We start from the raw sequence: 14,504 nt of genomic DNA, 5'->3' as shown, positions 1-14,504 counted from the left end.
ACCAAACCTGGACTTTTCTTCTCCCCAGCAGTGCCCATTTCTGAAATGAAAGGCAAGTGAATGGGCATGTGAAAAGAAATATGGGACTATTTATTACAAAGCTAGATTGGAAGCTCAGGATGCAAGGAAATAGAACACAGAAGGCCTTTCTGTAACAGAGGACTCAGGGCACAAGAGGACCAAATAAGGGGATGGGGAATTGAACTGCTATATATAGAGAGCCCCCTTTTCCAGTTGCTTCTCTACTCCTGGGACTGTGTTTCTGATACATGCTAGCTACACGTTCCCCAGGCTGAGGGCTCTGATGAGCACAGGGGAATTCCCAGAACCTACAGCACTCTCAGGACCTAGTAGCAGTCTGTCCATCTGAGAAGCCAGGCCTCACTCTGGGGAAGAAGTCAGTTGCTCCTCTGGGTTTGTGCAACAATAGGAAATGCAGCTGCCCTGTAGGCAGACCAGGATGGGTCTGCTGAGGGCACCAGGGCAGCGGGAAGTCCACCATCTCAGCTTACCATCCCCTTAGGATGAGGTGAGTTTTCCCATCTCCAATAAAGAACCTACAAAAACAACAGCCCAGTGAGGTCCCTGAGCCCCTGAGAGTCACTGAGCTCTTCATCAACATCTCTGGGCCCAGAGTTTGCCAGAGAGATGCCTTCCTGAGCCTTCCCAGCCTCAATCATTGGATCCCCTTGGGGAGAGGGAGAAACCCTTTTCTGTTTGGTGTCTAGCCCTTTTCCTGAAGATGCTCATCCCTGCTATTCTGAAAGCAGCAGAAAGAATAATGAGTGGTACTTCTCACTAATCCATAAGCTCAGCCAACACTGCCAAGTGGTGGTGATTCTAGATCAGCCCAGCCCAGTAACTGTCCTCTCCCAAGACAGCAGGAGGTAGACTCAACTTGTGTCAAATCTAGACCCTATCCCTGCACAACCTGGAGCAGAAAGAACAGGACCCTGCAGATACTGGAGGCTCCCAAGAAGAGAGCCCAAGGAGAAGCAGTCAAGCAGATATTATCCCTCTGGTAACATCACCTTATTATCCATTGCAGAAATCTACAAAGCACTGTCCACAATGTATTTTATGTAAACAACATCCCTGATATGCATGCTCAAGGGGGCACTGTATTCATAGTTTTCTGTATGAGTAGGGCCCCCAGAGTTGGACAACATCCTTACTCCTGGACCATGCCCCAAGTCCAGGATTAGGCTCATGGTTCAAATGTAGCCAGTAGGAGTGCCTGACCCCATGGCTACAGTGACTGACTGACAGGTAGGTATGACCTAGCCGGGCTAGTCCAAACAGCGAACATCAGACCCAAGACCAGCTACAGCTGTTGCTCTATTTCCTCTGCACCCGGTAAGCATCTCTGCCTCTATTGGGGAGCCTGTCTAAGCATGAAGCCAACAGAGAGGACAGAGTCTATGAGAAAGGCTGAGTCCTGAGACATTGTTTGGGCACCTACCTGAAACCAGTGCTACCTGTGTATTTTTCAATTATGTAAGCCAGTGAATTCTCCTGTATGACATAAGTTGTGTTGAGATGGATTTCTGTCACTTGCGATCAAAGCTTCCAGAGTCATAGCATTTGCCTCTGAAGAAGGCTCCCTCTTCTCTTCTACAAACCCAAGTGAGATCCTAGTCTTTTAGCCCTGGACACCATGGAAACTATCACCAGGTAGCCATCAGATAGTAACCCTGTGTCACATTCCTACCTGATGAACACTCCCACGAGCAGGCTGGCCAAGAATGGGCCCAGCCAGTAGATCCAGTGGAAGTCCCAGTGGTTGGCCACCACAGCAAGTCCAAAGGCATGGGCAGGATTCATGTAGGCTCCAGATACAAAACCTCTGCAAACACCCAGCCACATGTCACCAGGAATTCCAGCCAGGCCCCAACTCACTTCAGGTTCCTTTCCCCAACTAGGCCTAGGTCACGCACCTTCTCAAAACCCTCCTTAACGTAGGGTTCTGGAAGCTTCTAAAGAAGACACAGGTAAAGAGGCTATCAGCACTGGGCTTACAGTCTTCCACTCTGCACATGCCTTCTAGAAGAATTTCCAGAAGGAGTGCCTGCTCAGGGATGGCAGGAAGAGAAAAAAGGAAGATTTTCCCTCCAAAGTTGATAAAGCAAAGTCAAGCAGTTGTCAAAAATGTGAACTTTGGACTCAAGTGGACCTAGATTCAAGACCCAAACCAGCCGTTTTCTTACTGTGTGACCTTTGTCTAACCTGCCTGTATTTCAGTTGAGGTGAAAGTTTCTATCTCATGGATTGTCAGTGAGAAAACACATATATAGCCCATATCTCACATATAATGCATATACAGGTGTTAAGTCTAGTTGTCCTAGCACCTCCTACAGGGGGACTGTGGCCCAGGTGCACCTCTCTACTTCTGTTGTCTAAATCTTTGTCCCATTCACTCAAGCTGGGGTTCTGCAGACTTGGCCCCTCACTGGCCTCTGCGTCCAGTAGCCATGGGAGAATAGGCATGCAAGTAAAACAATAGTCACTAGGGGGAAGCAAAGCATCACCACAGCTTTCCACACAGGTTCAGCTGATCCTCCCAGGCTTCTCTTTCCCAGTCCCAAGAATGAAATGGGGCTGGAGGGCAGAGCCAGGAAGAAACTGTATCAAAGAGAAAAGAAAGAGCTGGACATTAGGGAGGGGCTCTCTCATCCTCTCTAGCCAGAGATTTGGGCTCTGGTCTCGCATCCGTCACTTAATTTGCTGCTGCCCAGTAACCTTCAATAAGTTACTTCTGTTCTCTCTGAACCTGTTTCCACTTACATAAAATGAAAGAAATAACACCTCACCCAACCTAATCTCCTTAATCCCATCCCAAACATACTAAGGAGCTCAACATGGACAAACAAATCCTGCAGAAATGTTTTACTGATACTACAAAAATAATTTCACATAAAAATCCAGCTTTCTGACTTTCTTGGAATGAAATTAGAAGGTTCCCTCCAGGCCCACACTCCTACATAGCAATACATTCCCAGAGGTGAATAGTGGTACCTCCAAAGATACCACAGTCCTCATCACTCCCTATTGTCTGCCTAATGCCAGCCCACTTCCCCAATTTGTATTACCTTCCTGGCCCCCATTGGCACTCAGTCTGTGTCCCTCAAGTAAGCTCTGCAGACCCCACCTCCAGAGCCAAGGCTGGGCCCAGGGCCAGGGACTCCAGTCCCATAGCCAAGAGGCACTCACTCTGTCAAAATATCCACAGTGATGGAGAAGCCAATGGACAATGGGGCCAGAGGGCCCCGTATTTTCTTGTTGATGGTGCCCATGCAGACAGCCAATGCCAGCAGTACGGTCAGGACAATCTCTGCCAACACTGCCCTTGCCACCTGCCCTGGCTCCTGAACAAAGGCTGCCCCAGATGCATTCCAGAACCTCTCCTCTGGACTCACCACCTGCAGAGAGAAGCCACTCAGCCCCACAGTGGGGGTGAAGAGATGGCCAGCAGCTGAGGAGAGGAGCCTACAAAAACATATCCTGACCATTAGTGATCCCACTCCACTAGTTTTTGCCATATGGCAATGTGTGAGCTATTGAACTTCTCTAAGCCTCACTTTGTTCACCTGTAAATGGGGGTGACCAGTGGTGGCTCCAGTAGGTCTCAAACTTACATAACTTAGATGAACCTCTTTCAGAAAGACAATACAAAAATACCGTATTTTTACAAATTTTACAAACACACATGCCCAGGTCGACACATTGCTAACCCATATAAGGTCCCTTCAAAGGGGCAAGTGGAGCCTTGAGGCTTAAGCTCCATTGGTTTCAGAGAAATCAGCCTCAGGGGTCACTGCAGCTCCTGGAGAGAGAAGACAGCAGAGCAGACAAGGTTCTGGATCCTAAACCCAAATCTGGCTCTGCTGCTCAGCAGCTCATCTGAACTTGGACTAGTTACTGACTTCTCTGTGCCTTCATTTCCTCTTCTATAAAATGGGGATAATAATAGCTCTGTCCCCGGGGACTGAGCGTCCTCTAAGGACTTGTGAAGTTGTTGGGAAATGAAATAAGAGAAGATATGTAGAGTGCTTGGCAGGGGAGGGTGTGTTCAGTGAGTGGCAACTACTGCTTTGTACCAGTCACTGTCAGGTTTGACAAGTTTGCAAGTGGCCCAGCCATAGGCAGTCTGAAAACTGCTTTTCACCAAGGATCAGAGCAGAAAGGTACAGGCAGAGAACAGGGTTTTGAGTGGGGGCGTTGGGAGACCAGGCTAGGGAAGCCAGCATAATGGACCTTGAAACCAAGGTTTACAATGGGCCTGAGCTTAGAGCCACAGGCCCAGCCAGGCTAACAGGGCGGCCCCTCCCCCACCCTACTCTCCTCACTCACTACCAAGCAAAACCTGCATCTTGAGAGTCCTTGTTAGACTGACGCTTCAGGGCAGCAAGCAAGAAAGAAAGAGTGAAAGAGAGAAGAGATGAAGGAAGGAAAGATGGAAGGAGGGAGGGAGGGCATCCACCCATGGAGTTATGTGTAGAGCTCTGAAAATTCTGGCACAAAAAGGAAGAGGTAGATTTCCTGTTGGGATGGGAGGATTCCAAATATAAATTGAATATTAACTCCCTTCAAAGGCAGAGAACTTGGCTTAAAGGGGAGTGGGGGCAAACTGGAGAATACACAGATAAGTAAGTCAGTTCAAGAGTTTTTCAAGAAGAATAATATTTACTTTGTATCCCAGTCAGTGCTTACTGAGACGTTTGTAGAATAAATGAACAAGTGAATGAACAAATGAATGAATGAACATGTGAAAAATATTAGAACTAGCAAATCTACTCCAAAGCCAGAAATGGACTTAGGAAGAAAAACTTCCAGTCCTGAATTCTGCTTCCTGATCTGTCTTGGTCTGTCCAGACATGGAGAGAATAGGTGGGTTTGTAGTGAATCAAAGGCCCTTGGAGTATCCCCCTCCCCAATAGAGAAGGGTCCACCCAATCCCACTGGAAAATACAAGAGAAGTTTGACAGTCCCCCTCCCTGCCCCCAGCAGCCCCATCAGAGCAGAAACCACCAGCCTAGCCCCCACTGGGGGTTACCCACCTTGGCCAGGCTGGCTCCAATCAGCCCTCCACACAGCTGGGAGATCCAGTCAGGAAGGAGAATCCTCAGGTTGAGGCCTCCAATCAGCATGGCCGTTAGGGATGTGGCAGGGTTAAAGTGTCCACCGCTGTCAGCCACAGAAACAGAAGGCCAAGGTTCAGGCTGTGGCCAAGGGATTGCATCCCAATAAGCCACCTAGGCTGGCCTTGCACTAATAGTTAGTCAAGGGCTCAGTCCAAGTGGAAAGAGGCACTAGTGGGGCTAGGGACCTTGGTAGAGCCCAGGAGGGAAGAGCAGCCCAGTTCCTGGATGCTCCAGTGTACCCAGAGGAAGAACACATGGGAAACCATCTCTCATCTACTTCCAGACTCCCTCAGAGACCCCTTCCAGCCCTTCAGAGATGTGGCCACAGGTTAGAATGAGACCCCAGATTCCAAATTAGTAGCCTAAGAGAGGCACCCTGGCTTCCCCTTGTAAGTACCATATTTTGCCATATATAATGTGCTCCCATATATAATGTGTGCCCAAGATTTCGGACCAAACTTTTAAGAAAAAAATCTTGTGTTTTAATTTTTAATTCAACTTTTCATTTATTTATATTAGATATTTGGTTTTTGTGTTATAAAGGAATTTTAGCATTTATTTTTTAACATATTGTGGCATAAAAATTTTATGTAATAATAATTACAAAACACAAGAACAGATACAAGGTATTTCAGGTACTACCCATGTATAATACACATCCTTGTTTTCACCTCAAAAATTTGGGCAAAAAAGTGCACATTACACATGGCAAAATATGGTAACTGGGCCTTGAACAAATGTTCTTGGTTGAACTGCTCAACCAATAAAAATCCTATTTTATTTTTATTGAGGTATAATTGACAAACAACATTTTAGTTTCTGGTGCACAATACAATGATTCAATATTTGTATATATTGCAAAAATGATCAGCACAATAAATCTAGTTCACACTTGTCACCACATACACAGAACTTTTTTCTTGTGATAAGAATTTTTAAGACCTACTTTCTCAGCAACTATCAAGTATGCAGGACAGTATTATTCACCATAGTCACTACAGTAGAACTTACTTATTTTATAACTGGAATTTTTTACCTTGTGACACTCTTCACCCATTTCACCCCCACCCCATGCCTCAGGCAACCACCAATCTGTTCTCTATATCTAAGAGTCTGGGAAACCCCTGTTTTGGGGCTGAATGTGTAATTAGTGTTGAAGATAAAATAGAGAGTAGAACTTCAGGTTGGATATGGCATTGAGAATCAGGAGAGAGGTTAGAAGTTCACAATAGGGTTTGGGATTGGGACCTGGAGTTTGGGATGTGAAGGGAGTAGGTGGGTAGACAAAGTCAAACCTAGGGCCAAAGGGCAGATTTGGGTTGGCTGGCCTCTCCACTGGTCATGGGTAAAGAGCTTTCCTTTCCACCAAGATGCTCAACTATTGAAGACTCAGAGCCATCAGACCCCCACACCCTCCTACCTGTGTCAGCATCCCATTTAGTCTTACTGTCTTCACAGGATGGCCCATTAAATTCCTCTGGTGCATGGAGTGGAATGGATATCCTCATAAAAGGAAAAGTGACCCCAAGATTTTAAGAGCCCACAGTGGATCTGGCCCCAGTGGATACAAGGCATCAAACTAAGACTGAACAGAGGAACTTGGCTCTGGACAAAAGGACTTTGTCCAACATGCTGATGTCTCGGGACAAGCAACCTACCTCATCTGGTCCAAATCTGTGCAGAGGCCCTTGAGTGAGCTTCTTGCATGACTTAGAAGCCCCAGATGTTGCTCAGATGCAGGTGGGGAGAGGGTGGCCAGGTCTGTGTGGCCTCCATTTGGATCTATTACCAAGTTCAGCCTGGGCTCTGCCAAAGCATAGAGATGAAGTAGGGTGGGGGGCCTTCCATGGGAGACTGAAGAATTAAAGCCTCTTTCTCCAGTCATCAGCCTCTCTTCCACCATCTCACCTGGCCCAAACAGTGAGAGAAACTTACTCAGAGCATGGCTCAACCTGAAGAGGGCTAGGCTATCTGGGATACCATACATATTCCCAGGACAAACTAGGTACTCACTAACAATAACACAATCAAGACACTTCGAGTTTATTTATTCCTTATGTGCTCAACAAATGTCCATTCAATATCTACTATGGGCCAGGTGAAGTGTTGAGTGCTTCACATATCTTACCTTGGTTCCACTGAGCAACCTCAAAGTCAGTGGCTGGTGCACAGTGGGTGCTGAATAAATATTTGTTGGATTTACTTATATTCAGCAAACTTACAGTGCACACCTCCTATGTATGAGACATATTTGTGGTACCTTGGTTGAGTAAACAAAAAGAGGAGCAAGCCTAGTCCCTGCTTTAAGCAACATAGATCTGTTTAATTTGTGAACAACAGCATCTCTATGAGGGAGGAGAAAATGATGGTGAGGTAGGTGGGAGTGGAGCCCAGCTCTCCCTGTGCCCAGCTGGAACACCTAGCCAATCTTCAGAGGAACAGAGTGAACAGCCAATGGAATCCCAGCTTATATGAACTTTGGAGGCCAAAAATTGCAGAGGACATTGAAAAACAGGCAGTGAGGGGATTGCACTGGGACAGTAAGGTCCCTGGGATCTGATCAGGAACCAAGGCTGCTGCAGGTCCCTGCCTGGCACCTGCCACAGGATATGGGAAGGAGAGTTAGGTCACCAGCTTTCTCCCCTACCAGAGAAGGGAGGGCAGCCCCATACCAGGAGGGACCTGAATAGTGGAAGTTGCTGAGGGGAATAGAGACAAAGTGGGAGAGACACAGAGGAAGTATACAACTGCTGGGACTGTAGACACCTGCACCAGAGAAACTGAGGTGCCAGGTGACACCTGGAGAGGGGAGGAGTTGGGCTGTGTCAGTCTCCAAACAGTCTCCAAACTGTTTGGAAACTTGGGCTGTGAGAAAAGACATGCGCTTGTTAAGAATAGTGGGCAGCTGCTTTCTAAGGAACTCTTGAGCAGCAGCTGGCTTCCCACAAGTGTGATTTGAGCTGCACGTGCCCAGACACTGAGTGGCTAAGTGGAATCATGCCCAAACTTGTCTCATGCTACACCCAGAGGCTGAATGGCTGAGTGGAACAGCAGGCCGGAGGTTGACTCATGCTGTGCTCCCAGAGACTGAGTGGCTGATTGGAGCCTGCAGCTCAGGGACGGCCTGGGCAGGAGGCTGGACAACTGTGAATATTATGGCCCATACCTGGTCCCCATCCTCTCAAATCCATAGTAAGGGAGAAAAGGGAAGCCCAGCCTTCCTCTTCCTGTGGCATCTAGGAAGACCAGCAGAACTCCCTGAACAGGTTTAAAGTCAGAAGGAGGCTTATTTTTTTCTTTTTTGTTCCTCTCTTTTTTTTCTTTTCTTTTTTCTTCCCCCAAGTGAGACAATAAGACATGGAGTTACAAAGGGTCCAGAGACAGATCCAAAGGTGGAACACAAGGCTAAGCCCCAAAATTGAGAAACTGAGACAAATGTCACTTTGCTAATCCATAGCGCTGGTGTTTTATTGTTTATGTGTATTATTGTTATTTTTTCATTATTTTTAAACTTTTATTTTATTAGTATTTTTTTCAGTTCTCTTCTTTGTGTTTAGTTTTCCTTGTTTTATTTTTGTGTTTAATTGCATTGTTTGTCTAGTTTTCCTTATTCTCTCTTTACTGTATTTTAATTTTCCTTCTTTCACTTCACCTGTGTTCTAATAACACACAACTCTTCATCAGGTACTTAATATTCTGGTTATCTAAATCATATATTTCTTGTCATATTATTGTTCTTCCAGCACTATTACAAATGATTGTTGTTCCATACAATTGTACATACTACACATCAACCATCCTGATTTTAGCCCACTTCATTTATTCCTTATTATTGTTATTATTATTGAGCATTATCATCGTTGTGGTTAACTCTATTTTCTCTCACACTATGCCTACTTTCTATCCTTTAATCTCACTATATCTCATCATCTCACCTTGCACAAGAGTTCTGTTTTCTGGCTTCAGCTCACAATCCTCCTCCCCTCTAACAAGAGTCTTATCTCTCACCTTCCATAAAATGTAGCTAGTTGGTTGAAATATCATTTAATGTTACACTTGTCCAAAGAATCTCCTATTGCTTCTCTACTTGCTGGTACTTTAAATTCCATAAAGTACTCTCCTGCTGTCTTAATCCATTTTGCCTACCCACTGCCACTGATCACATACAAGAATAGGTGGGAGCTGTGAACATCAGTATACCTGCCAGAGAAGAGACACCACCAACAAAGGAACCAATGAAAGGTAAAAACCCAAGTACAACAAGAGAGTTCAAACAAACAGAAGAAAGGGCAAACCTAGAGCATCCAGACAAGGAGATCAAAGAGACCACACCACTGAACCCCACAGAATTTCTACCATAAAAATTCACCCTACAAAGACAGCTAGCAAAGCAAAATATCAGGAAGCACAGAAACAAACAAAAAGAGTCACCTCAAATCTGGAGACAAAAAGAAAAAACATGCAGTCAAAAGAAATGGACTCCCCACAAAAAGAGCTAAATGAAATGAAGGTCACCAAACTATCAGATACAGAATTCAAAATAATGATTAGAAAGATGCTCAAGGAACTCACAGACAACTACATGAAACTGAGGGAGAACTATAACAGCATGAATAAAGAAATAGAAACAAACAAAAATCAGAAAGAAATGAACAATAAAATCTCAGAAATAAAAAACACACTAGAAGGAACTATAAGAAGGCTAGATGAAGCGGAAGATGAATCAGTGAGCTGGAGGACAAGGTAGAAAAAAACACCCAGATACAGTAAGAAAAGGAAAAGAGATTAAGAAAGAATGAACAGGTGGTAAGAGACTGCAAGAAAACTTGAAACATAATCATTTCCATATACTAGGAATACCAGAAGGAAGAGAAGAACAGCAAAGGATAGATAGAAAACCTGTTTGAAAAAGTAATGATGGAAAACTTTCCTAATTTAATGAGAGAAAAGCCATACAAATCCAGGAAACAGAGAGTCTCAATCAAGAGGAACCCAAAGAGGTCCACTTCAAGACACATCATAATTAAAATGGCAAAATTCAAGGACAAAGAGAGAATCTTAAAGGCAGCAAGGGAGAAACATATGGATTGAGCACCTGCCTGTAAATCAAAGGGTCACTGATTCAATTTCCAGTCAGGGCACATGCCTGGGTTGCAGGCCAGGTCCCCAGTGTGGGGCACACGAGAGGCAACCACATATTGATGTTTCTCTCCCTCTCTTTCTCCCTGTATTCCCTTCTCTAAAAATAAATAAAAAAATATTTTTAAAATAATTTTAAACATACTGTATGGTTCCCATATTCTAAATGGAGCGGTTCAAATTTGAAGAGTGACTTGCCGAAAGCCAAAGAGCTTATAGGCTGCAGAGTGAGGATTTGAACTCAGCTAGTCTGACTCCAAACTACACTTTTCCACAGTGCCCCCAGTATTCCGAGTGTATACCCAAAGCTCCCTGCTGATAGCTCAGCTCCTCAGGTTAGCACTGGCTGAATGCATAGCCTGCCCTCATCTGATATTCCCCAGCACCGCAATGATGAGGCCCAGGGCCAGCCTGTGGGTCAGGGCCGGTTGCAGCAGCCCGGTTTCTGGCTTGTTCTTGATGACTGACAGGCACCCAGTGAAGATGAAGAGAGCAGAGCCCAGCAGTTCAACCAGGCAGGGCTGCACACACTGCTCATACCAGGACCCATGTCGCCTATCCTCCACGCTTGGCTCCTTTCCCTAGCCACTGCCAATTCAAGGTCACCCATAGATGCAGTTGCCTGAAGAAGAGGAAAGGGAGAGTGGACTTGGAAGGATGGGCAGCCCAGGAAGAAGCCCTCCACCTGCCAACCTTAAATTAATTCTCAGTAACCTGGAAGGGCCAGGCTGGAGATGAAATGGCAGTGGTGGGCTCATCTCTGTAGACACCAGGGCTAAGGCCACATGGGACAGGTTGTGCCTAAAATGTTTGAGAACCCACCTGCACCAGGACTCTCTCCTGGGCTCTTTTATCTCTGGAGATGGAGTTGCTGATCCCAACACAGGCTCTGCCCTTTAAAAGGGCGCCAAGAAGGCAATAAAACCTGGCCAGGAGGTGGCCCTGAGGCCCAGAGGAAGAAAGATTTTTTTTTTTTTAAATCTCAGCTGGGCAGAGCAACTGGTGGTCAAGGATTGCTGAGCTTACTGCCAACTAGGGGGAAAGGTGCTGGCTTAACTGCATCATCTGGGGAAGCCTCTGGGCCTTCCCCAGCAGAAGAGGGAGGGCCCAGCTCCCTGTGGTCACCATCGGGATCCAAAGGAGACCCTCATGTCCAAAGCAGACATGAGGAGTGCCCCACTGGGTTAGAATCACACATGGAAGGTAACAGCCAACTCATCTTCAGTGGCTTTTCCACCGATTCCCACAGACATCCCCTCATATATGAGGTCCAACACTTCCACTCACTCACCATGATCGCCTGATTCAGGACTGAGTTGTGCACAGATGACTGTCCACTGACAGGTATCAGAGATAATTTGGCCCCATGGAAAGCCATGCCTTTAGAAACAGGCTGCCTGGATTTCAACCCCAAGTTTGCCATGTACTAGCTATGTAACTTTGAGCATTTACTTACCCCCTCTGCACTTCAATTTTCTCCTCTACGATGTGCAGATCATAGTGACATAGGTTCATTGTGAGGTTTAAATGAGTTAATGCTCATATGTAAAGCGCTCGTGATAGTGCTAGACATATGATAAGCACAATTCCAGGGTTCTCCAATTCATAACATATATTTACACATAATTAAATATTTATTGAGCACTTTCTGTGTGCCAGACACTGGGCTACATACCTTACATGTATTATTTCATTTAAACCCTACAACAACCTATGAATAGATACTATTATTACAGCCATTTTATAGATGTGGAAGTGGAGATTCAGGAAAATTAAGTTTCTCAAGATCATACAGCTTTTATGACTGCAAAACTTGTAGGTCAAGTCAGAAAAAGGAATGTATGATTCCACTTATATGAAGTGCCTAGAACAGTCAAATTCAGAGAGACAGAATGTACAATGGTAGTTGTTAGGGGCTGGGAGGAGAGGAGAATAGGGAGTTATTATTTAATGGGGACAGAGTTTCAGTTGGGGAAGACAAAAATGATATGGACATGAATGGTAGTGATGGTTGCACAACATTATGAATGTACTTAATGCCACTAAACTATACAGTTAAAAATGACTAATGTGGTACATTTGTTATGTATATTTTACCAAAATTGAAAAAAAAACAACTTTGAGTTAGGCCACTATACTTGACTACCTTTCTAAGAGGATGTATAGAAGGAGGGAAAGAAGGCAGGAAGGGAAAAAGGAAGGGATGGAGAGATGGATGAAAAGAAGAAAAGAGAGATGGGTTTCCTTACTCATCCATTTAACAAATATTTGGGTACTATTCTGAGAGCTGTGTGGAAAATATAGCAGAGAACAAGACAGACAAAGATGCTGTTCAGCGCTTGTAAGCATGTAAGTATTTGTATGTACAGACAGAGAAATTGTATCATGAATGTGAGAATTTGAATGATCATTTCTACTATTAATTAACTTCTCACTAACATGGTGCTAAGCCCTCTGCATGTATTCACAATACCCCTAGAAATAAGTCCTATCATTTCTTATCCCCATCTTCAGATGATAAAAACAAGGCACTAAAAACTTGCCCAAATTTGTGTAGATAAAAAAGTATCTGCTGACTTCCAGCCAAGATGGAGGCATAGGTAGACACACTGTGCCTCCTTGCACAACCAAAATAAGGACAACAACAATTTAAAAACAAAAAAAGAACCAGTACTTACAGAAAACTGAATTGTATGGAAGTCCAATAACCAAGGAGTTAAAATAAACACATTCATCCAGACTGGTAGGAGGGGCAGAGTTGGGGATCCCAGACAGACAGGGCTCACAGCAGGGTGGCTGGTGGGCCCCAGGCACTGCAAGGTGGCAGTGGGCAGACCCAGATAGGCGGCAGATTGTGGAAGGGCATGGTGCACAAGTCAGCTGGTGGGATGGGTGATCTCACATTCACGTGCAAATAAACCAGGCAAAACTAAGGAGCGAGACAGACCGCACAACTCAGAGTCCCAGCATGGGGAAATAAAGCCTCAAAACACTGACTGAAAACACCTGTGGGGGGTGAGATGTTGGGAGAAATTCCCAGCATCACAGGAGAGTTCAATGGAGAGACCCACAGGGACCCAGGATGTTCACAAAACTACCCACACAGGAATCAGCACCAAAAGGGCCTAACTTGCTTGTGGGAAGTGGGGGAGGGGACTGAAACCTGGCAGAGGGTGGAACAAGCACCGTGGTTTCCTCTCAGACCCCGCCCCACACACAGTCTCATAACCCAGCACCTGGGTCACCCCTCCCTGGTGAACACCTAAGGCTGTGCCCCTCACTACGTAATAGGCACGTCAAGACAAAAAAAAAAAAAAAATGGCCCGAACAAAAAAATAAATCAAAGCTCCAGAAAAAATACAACTAAGTGACAAAAAGATAAACAACCTATCAGATACACAGTTCAAAACACTGGTAATCAGGATACTCACAAAATTGGTTGAATTTGGTCACAAATTAAATGAAAAAATGAAGGCTATGCTAAGTGAAATAAAGGAAAATATACAGGGAACCATCAGTAATGGGAAAGAAACTGGAACTCAAATCAATGGAGTGGACCAGAAGGAAGAAAGGAACATCCAATCAGAAAAAAATGAAGAAACAAGAATTCTAAAAAATGAGAAGAGGCTTAGGAACCTCCAGGACATCTTCATACATTCCAACGTCGAATTATAGGGGTACCAGTAGAAGAAGAGGAAGAGCAACAAGTGGAAAAGTTATTTGAACAAATAATAAAGGAAAACTTCCCCAGTCTGGCAAACGAAATAGACTTCCAGGAAGTCCAGGAAGCTCAGAGAGTCCCAAAGAAGGTGGACCCAAGGAGGAACACACCAAGGCACACCATAATTGCATTATCCAAGATTAAAATGAAGGAGAGAATCCTAGAAGCAGCAAGAGCTAAGGGGACAGTCACCTACAAAGGAGTCCCCATCAGACTATCAGCAGATTTCTCAAAAGAGACCTTATAGGCAAGAAGGGGCTGGAAAGAGGTATTCCGAGTCATGAAATCCAAAGACCTACATCCAAGATTGCTCTATCCAGCAAAGCTTTCATTTAGAATGGAAGGACAGATAAAGTGCTTCTCAGATAAGGTCAAGTTCAAGGAGTTCATCATCATCAAGCCCTTATTTTATGAAATGTTAGAGACTTATCTAAGAAAAAGAAGATAAAAAACACATATACTAAAATGACAGCAAACTCACAATTACTAACAACCACACCTAA

General features: G+C 44.9%; 1 protein-coding gene across 1 annotated transcript; it reads right to left on the bottom strand.

Moving 5' to 3' along the window:
* Positions 1-508: 508 nt before the first annotated feature.
* On the bottom strand, positions 509-11,658 carry AQP8 (aquaporin 8). Its single transcript, XM_053671727.1, has 7 exons — positions 11,572-11,658; positions 11,103-11,174; positions 10,653-10,861; positions 5,058-5,187; positions 3,211-3,419; positions 1,712-1,846; positions 509-557 (listed from the first exon to the last, which is right to left on the bottom strand). The coding sequence occupies exons 1-7, from the start codon at positions 11,656-11,658 to the stop codon at positions 509-511; spliced, it is 891 nt and encodes a 296-aa protein (XP_053527702.1).
* Positions 11,659-14,504: the final 2,846 nt, after the last annotated feature.

This window comes from Artibeus jamaicensis, unplaced genomic scaffold, assembly GCF_021234435.1.
Source record: "Artibeus jamaicensis isolate MK-2021 breed Jamaican fruit bat unplaced genomic scaffold, CSHL_Jam_final contig_700, whole genome shotgun sequence".
In the NCBI taxonomy this organism is placed as follows: Eukaryota; Metazoa; Chordata; class Mammalia; order Chiroptera; family Phyllostomidae; genus Artibeus; species Artibeus jamaicensis.
The sequence above is the reverse complement of the archived record's forward strand: the minus strand, read 5'-3'. Positions and strand labels throughout refer to the sequence as shown.